Source organism: Apteryx rowi, unplaced genomic scaffold (assembly GCF_003343035.1).
Source record: "Apteryx rowi isolate R43461 unplaced genomic scaffold, aptRow1 scaffold_132, whole genome shotgun sequence".
Lineage (NCBI taxonomy): Eukaryota > Metazoa > Chordata > Aves > Apterygiformes > Apterygidae > Apteryx > Apteryx rowi.
The window spans coordinates 15425-22610 of record NW_020447553.1 but is presented as its reverse complement, the minus strand read 5'-3'; the positions used below and the strand labels follow the sequence as shown (position 1 = coordinate 22610).

General features: G+C 66.0%; 1 protein-coding gene across 1 annotated transcript; it reads right to left on the bottom strand.

The window, feature by feature from the left end:
* Positions 1-2005: 2005 nt before the first annotated feature.
* Positions 2006-6921, bottom strand: CSF1 (colony stimulating factor 1; the record flags this gene model as incomplete). Its single annotated transcript, XM_026056695.1, has 7 exons — positions 2006-2057; positions 2191-2246; positions 2514-2641; positions 4089-4269; positions 4531-4710; positions 5061-5123; positions 6790-6921. Coding segments are annotated over 7 exons (792 nt in total), but the record flags the coding sequence as incomplete, so codon positions are not given.
* Positions 6922-7186: the final 265 nt, after the last annotated feature.

The following is a 7186-nucleotide window of genomic DNA, read 5'->3' as shown; positions in this document are numbered from 1 at the left end:
CCCCTGCCCCAAAACACCCGTGGCCCGGAGCCAGGGGCTATATATAGGTCCCACTTCCCTGGGAAGAGGAGCTGGGAAAGCCCCGGCAGGGGAGAGGAAGGGCTGGGCTGAGTCAGCAGCATGCCGGAGCCGGCGGGCTGCTTTCCTCGAGGAATCCTGCTTGTCAGCAAACGCGGGGCGCCCCGGCCGCATCCTGCCCCCCCCCCCCCAAACCAGCATCCAAACCCCGACACCCCGGAGCGCGAGGGCAGCAGCAAAACCCCCTCGCACCCACCCACGCAGGGGCAGCGGCAGGGGGACGACAGGCTCCCCTATTCCTAGAAGGAAGGAGGTGCCGGAAAAAGGGATTTAGCTTCCCTGGGCCGGCGGAAATAGCTCTTCAGGCCCTGCCATTCCAAGCTGGAGCGGCCCCAGTAAGCTGGAAGTGGCTGCTTCCGATTTGGGGGCCCCCCTCCGTGTCCCCAAGCTGGGGGGGGGGGGGGGGACAGGCAGGACGGCTCCCATCCCCTTGGCCACCCCGCACACAAAAACCAGCTCCCTCCTTACAAAGTGCTACACATCCACCTTTATTATTCATATTAAATATACAGGCTGTTTTCTATTTTTTTTTTAAATAGACTTTTTTTTTTTTAAAATGACTTTGTATAAAATAATTTGATTTCTCGCTGTATAAAAAAAAAAAGAACAAAATCCAAAGAAGGCAAAAATAAATCCGACACAGGTTAAAGGCGAATTTTAAACCGTCCCCAGCGAAAGCGGGAGGCTCCTCCGAGCGCCGGGGCCACGGGTGCGAAGCGCTGCCGAACCCGCGGCCGGCCCCGATCCCCCGGCCGGGCGCCCCGTCAGTGGATCCCCCCCGATTTGGCAGCCTCCCGCCGAGCGACACCTTTAGGCAGCTATAAATACGCATATAAAAATTAATACTAATGCTTTCTCCAAAAAGAAAAAAAAAAGATTTGGTCCGTCCGCGTATTACTCCCGCTGTATAAAAATAATACTTCCAAACCCAAGAGCAGCGTGGGCCAAACTTCACATTCGGGGGCCGGCCCGAGTCCTCCGCCGGCTCCGGGGCTGCCGCATCCCCGGCTCGGCTCTTCCCGCCCGGAACGCCGGGACCAAGGAGCTCCGGGCACTGCGGCTGGACGTGCGAGACGCCGGCGCCCTTGGCTCCGGCGCCATCCCGAAAACACCGCCACGGACGAGGCCAGCTCGCGGCAGCGGCCCCCCGGCCCCCGTTAAATACTTCCGCCGGATAAAGATTTATCCGCTATATTTAAAAAACAAATATATATATGTGTATATATATATATATCCAAGGCACAAGATGCAAGCCAAGGCGCCGTGCGCGGCCCGAGGCCAGCTGGGGCGGGCGGCCAGCGCGGCCCCGAGTACCTGGCGCCGGGACAGACGGGCAGAAGGACGGACGGGGGCCCTGGGCATGCCTGGGCCCCGCGGGGGGGGGCCTTAAATATTCACAGTGTCTGTGTGTGGGGGGAAAAAAAAACCAAAAACCCCCTCTCCGATGGGGATCTCATCCCTGTGGCGCGTCCGGCCTCATCCGCCGCCGAGGATCGCCGGGGAGCTGCAGCGACGTCTCCCAGCCGCCGGCCCCGTCCGTTTGTCCTTTCCCGCTAGGTTTTTCGGGGGGGGTTCGGCCCCCCCAGTCTCTGGCCGCCGCCGCGGCGTGAGGGAGGAGAGCGCGAGCGTCGTGGCCGCCGGCGGAGGAGGCGGCGGAGGGGCCGGCGAGGAGCCTCCACGCGGCCCCGAGCGAGCGGCTTCACATCCCGCCGCGGAGCCTGAGGGGAAGATGGAGGCGGGGGAGGGGAGGGGAGGGAAGGGGGGAAAAATTAGGCTCCTTCCAAGCCCGGAGCCCGAGCAGGGGGGTGCCGTGAAGCGCAGGGGGCCAACGGATACATAAACCCCCCTGGGAAAAATAATAACTAACTAAATAAGCGATGACGGAGCCCCCCCGACGCCGGCGCGGCCCCCCCGCGGGTCGCTCACCTCACAGCTCCTGCGCCTCCGGCTCCGCGCGGCCCCCGGCTCCCCGCAGCGCCCTGCGGAGCGAGAGGGGGCTTAGGGTGCGTGGGGGGGGGATTGGGGATGTGTTGGGGTGCAGGGGGGGGTCCCCAGTGCCCCCCCCCCAGGGGGGGGGGGGTCAGACCAGGCCCGGTGCTGCCGGAAGCCCACCTTCTCTCCGGCTCCTCGGGGTCGCGCTCGCTCCCATCCAGCCGTCGCTCCAGGACCTGGAGGGGGGGAAAAAAAATGAGGAAGGAGAAGAGGGATGAGCCGTGGGGGAGGATCCCTCCCTTCCCAGCTTCCTTCCCGAGGAGCTCCTGGCTTTGTGGGGGGGAAATGCGCTCACCCCCCCCAACGTGGGCAGGGAGGGCAGACAAAAATAAATAAAAAATGAAAAAAAAAAAAACAACAAGAAAATCCCCCCATCCATCCTCCCACCCTGCCCGGTGCCACTTTGGGAAAGAGGATGGGACCGGGCGGGGGGGGGTCCTCACCCTGCATTTGTACTTGTAGAAGAGCAGCCCGCCCACGGCCAGCAGCACGGCCACGACGCTGGCCACCGCGATGGCGGCCAGGGGCTCCCGGCGGCTCTCCTGGCCYTTGGGCTCCTTCCTGCGCTGCTCTGCGCTCGGAACAAAGTTAGAGTCAAAGCTGGGCCCGGCCCCGACGTCCTGGGGCTCTCGCGGCCGGCTCGGCCCCCGGCCTCCGCCCCCCGCGCCCGGCAGCGCCCCGGACATCCTGGAGAACCGGAGCGGCGCCGGAGGTTGTGGGGGGACGCCGGCCCCGCTGCCCCCCTCTGTCGGAGCCCTCTGCGCCGTCGCTGCGGCCCCCGGCGGCACGGAGACGTCCTCAGCCGCGAGGCCGACGGTCCCGGGCGGATGCGGGAACGCTTCGGCGCCGACGGCTCGAGCTGGCTGCTGCGGGGACGCCGGGCTCCCGAGCCGGGCTCCCGGGACCTCCTCGGTGCCCGAGCCCCCGTCCGGGCTAGCGGGGGGCCAAGCCAGGGTGCTGCCGTCGGAGCCGGCGAGAGCGGGGCGCAGGAGGCCGGAAGGGATTCGGGCGCTAGCGGCGGCCACYGCTTGCCGGCCCACGGGGCCGGCGGTGGAGAGGGAGGGCTGGGTGGCGGAAGGGAGGGCAGGGGACAGGCCAGGGCGGTCAGGAGCTGTCCCCAAACCTGCAAGAAGCAGAGAGAAGAGAGGGCCGTGGGGTGAGCGGCCTCCCGGGGGAGCAGACCCGCGCCGGCAGCGGCATTCCCGGCTGGCCCCGAAGGAGCGAGCGGAGGCGAGGTGGGAGCAAGCAAGGACGGACATGGGACAGGCGGCGCCTGGCAGCCCCCAGGTGAGCCCGGATCACCGGGTCCCCAAGCCGAGGGCTTATCCGAGAGTCGGTGCCTTGCGACTCCGCCGGGGTGCGGTGCAGATCCGAGGCCGTCTTCCCAGCCRGCATGCAAACAAACACGGAACGCGGGTGCCCGCAAAAGCATGGGCAGTGACATGGTCTCTTCTGCCCCTGGAGGGTCAACATTTCCCACCACGGGCTCAGCCTGGCGCTGGGCTGCGGGGTTTCACTCCGTGCGACCCACCGGGGAAACTGAGGCACGGGGCAGCTGAAGCACCTCGGCCCAGGTCACGCAGCAAGTCGGTGGCAGAGGGAGTCCAGGTGGCTTTCTCCGCGCCTCGGGCTTTGGAGAGGAAGCTAAGCCAGATGCCTTCAGCCAGGCCGATGGAGTTGCCTCCTTGTTCCCCCTTGGCACTTCTCACCGGCCTTATTCCAGCCCCGTTTCCTGCCCCAGCAGGCCGCGACCCAAATCCCCCTCTCCAGAGAGGTTCCCATCCCTCCCAGGATGGTCGGCCCCTTCTCCGGACCGGACCGGGGGACCCACACGAAGACACGCAGCCTGCCGACACGCAGCCAGCAGCCTCCAGACAGACACCAACACAGACACGGACCATGCCGGCATCTATCCGCGTGTGCCCACGGATGGGGACACGCTGCCGTGAAGCTGCGTCATGCAGGCGAGCCCGTGTGCCTGCGGTTTGCCGGGTGGGGATGAAGCCTCGCTGTCTTACCTGGGGAGGAGGAGCTGGTCTGCTCGGGCTCCGGGCACCTCTTCCGATAGACGTGRCTGCAGTCCTTCTCGAAGGTCTCCTTGGCCTGCAGCAGCAGGTTGAGGTCGTGGAAGAACCGCTTCACCAGCGCCAGCATCTCGTAGGGGGACGTGGCAAACTCTCGGAAGCACTTCTGCGAGAGCTGGAGGAAGAGTGGGGCTCAGCGTGGGGCTCAGCGGCGCCCGACGCACACGCCCCACGGAGCCTGACCCATGGACGGGTCCCACCTAGGGCGGCGTTTGGCCCAGGACCTGCAGCTCGGAGAGGAGCACAGGGCAGCTGGGTGGTCCCCATGTCCCCCAGACACGTTTCACCCCACAGCACCCATGGCTGCATGCAAAGCTGCGGTTGAGGGTTTGGATTCACATCACAGCCGGGGGGGGACACCCGGGGGTGACCGTACCTCTCTCTCCTCATCGTCCTCCTCTTTGATGCAGGGGTCCACGTTCTCGTCGATGCGGCTGTACATGCGGCGCACCATCTGCAGCTTCTTGGCGTTGGACGAGTTCTCCTTGAACTCTGTCTTCTCCAGGATCTCCCCCAGCAGGGGAAAGGCGGCTTTCACGTAGCAAACGGGGTCGTCCTGCCAGAGCAGAGACACCCCCCAAAAGAGAGGCAGGTTACCGGCGGGGCAAAGGGAGCGCTGCCCCTCTCGGCCTGCCAAGGGGGAAACTGAGGCACAGAGCTGCAAAACACCTGGAATGGGCAGCTCCAAGCCCAAATCTCCAGTGTCCTGGTTCAGCCCATCGAGGGGAGACCGGGCAGCCGGGCAGCCAGGAGGGATGGGGCCAACAAGTGCATGCAATTTCCCACCGAGGTGGGAGGATTGAGGATAAAAGGGAGATGGGGGTGAGAGATGCACCCCGATACGGATGTCCCCAAGCGCCCGGGGACCCCTCCGCCTCCCCGGTGCCGAGAGCAGGAGCCACTCACCAACTGCATCTTATTGATGAACGTGAAGGAGACCCTGCCCGGATGAAGCATCTGGGTATCAGCCTGCAAGGGCAGAGCGGGATGTCACTGCCGAGTGCCCCCCCCCACCCCGCGTTGGCCCCCGCCGTGGCCGGAGCCGAGCAGACGCATCCACACCGCACCGCCAGCCCCTGCTTCATCCTCATCCTCCTCCTCGCCGCGCAGATGCTTCCCTAAGGTCCAGCCTGCAGCAGGTTGAGGCCAGGATCTCCCGCAAGGGTGGCACGTTCCCTCCTCCCGGTGCGCTGCCGGGACCGGGGACTCCCTGCCTCCCCTCCCAGGCCGTTCATCCTCCTCTTCCTCCCMCCCCAAGGGCAGAGACCAGCCCTGCCCCAGGCTGCAAAGGGCAGAGCRGCTCCRCCGGTRCAGCCCYACGGAGCACCCGGCTGCACCCTCCRYCCCAGACGCRGGTGCATGACGCGGAAGGGACCTGCCTCCGCTTTCGGCCCCCCGTGCAACCGGAGGCCTCCCGCTCCGCGGCCGGGATGCGCCCAGCGCACCGGCTCGATGCTTTACGCAACGCCGGGGTCCCGCGGACCCCCAGGCCGCAACGGTTTCCGATTGCGGAAAAGGAGAGGAGGGGAAGAAAACCCCTAAAACACCACCCCCAAAAAACAAACCCTCCTCCAGGGCTTGGAGCACGACTCCGGGCTTGCATCCCAGGCCCGGAGCGCTCCGGCTGCCAGGAGAGCTGCGGCAGCCTGGAAACAATTGCTCCATTATCTGGCCGGCCTGCAGCGAGGGCCGGTTCCTCCGCAAACGCCCCTGCACGAGGCAGGAGGAAGAGAAGGCTGCAACCTCCGGCAGGGAAACCGCAGCTCTTCTGCAAACCCGCACCATCCCCATCACCCCCCGACGGGCGCCCGCTTTGGATGGGCAAGGGGGCTCGGCTGGGTGGGGGGGGGGTGCACGGAGGCGGCCGAGCTCAGCAAAGCGATATCTGCCAGGCGCCGGCCCCGCGGCGAAGCGCTTCGAGAGGAAGAGGTGCGGCGAGGCCGGACCCCAGCGGTTTGCACGCCGACACGCGGCGGCTGCAAGGCGCCGGGGAGCTGGGCGCGAGCGAGCGGGAGGCGAGGACCCCCCCCCCTCCTCCGCGCGCCCCCGCTGCGCCAAAGGCCGAACGTGATCTGCGAGACACGCATCCCCGCAGCAGTAAAAATTAATAATTAACCAAAAAAAAAAATCCCGGTGCATCCCTAGTTTTGCTTTCTCCCCCCCGGATAACTCCGGCTCGCAGGCTGGAGTTGAGGCTGCCGCCGGCCGGCGCAGGAACCAGGGGTTTCCTCCGGGCCCTGCCCCGGAGCGCCGGGAGCTGCCCCTGAGCTGCACGGGGCGAAGGCGCCCGTGGCCCCCCTCGCTGCCCACCACCCACCCACCTACCCACCCGCAGCCCCCTTGCCAGCCCAGCTTCCAGGCAAGCAGCTGGACTCAGGAATGCAGCCGGATTCCTCGCYGTTAACCCCTGCGTCACCATGGCTGGGCAGCGCCGGGTGCCCGCGGTGGCCGTTTCCCCCCCTGCACATCCGTCCTTCCTCGCAGGCATCCTCCACTCCGTTTCTCACGCTCCGGCTGGATCACACTCCTTTCTGCCCCTACCAGCGTTTCGACGCGCCCCCCCCCTTGCAAAAGGCACGGCGGCATGTTGCATCCCCGGTCAGTGCACCCATGGGTGCTCRGCACCGGCACTCACCAGCTCCTGCAGCTCGGCCAGGTGGTCCTGGGTGATGATCTGCTGGCAGTAGCTGTTCTGCTCCGTCTCATGGATGCTGCAGACGAGGAGGAGGAGGAGGGACGAGAGCAGGGTGCAGCGGAGCAGGCACACCTGGGCATGGGAGGGCAACGGGTTGCAGCAACCTCTTGCAACAGCATCCTGCTGCACCCCCCCCGCCTCAATCCCGCTCCGGAGTTTTATTTTTTTTTGGGAGCGCCGGGTCAGCGGGGAATTCGCCRGCACAAGCCCGGACATGACTCTTGCCGGGACCGGCACAGCCCCGAGCTCCGTCAGCGCCTCCGCTCTCCCCATCCCGCTCTCCAGCCCTCACTCTGACCTCTCCCGCCCCATTTCTGTCTCTCCTTTCTGTCTCTCC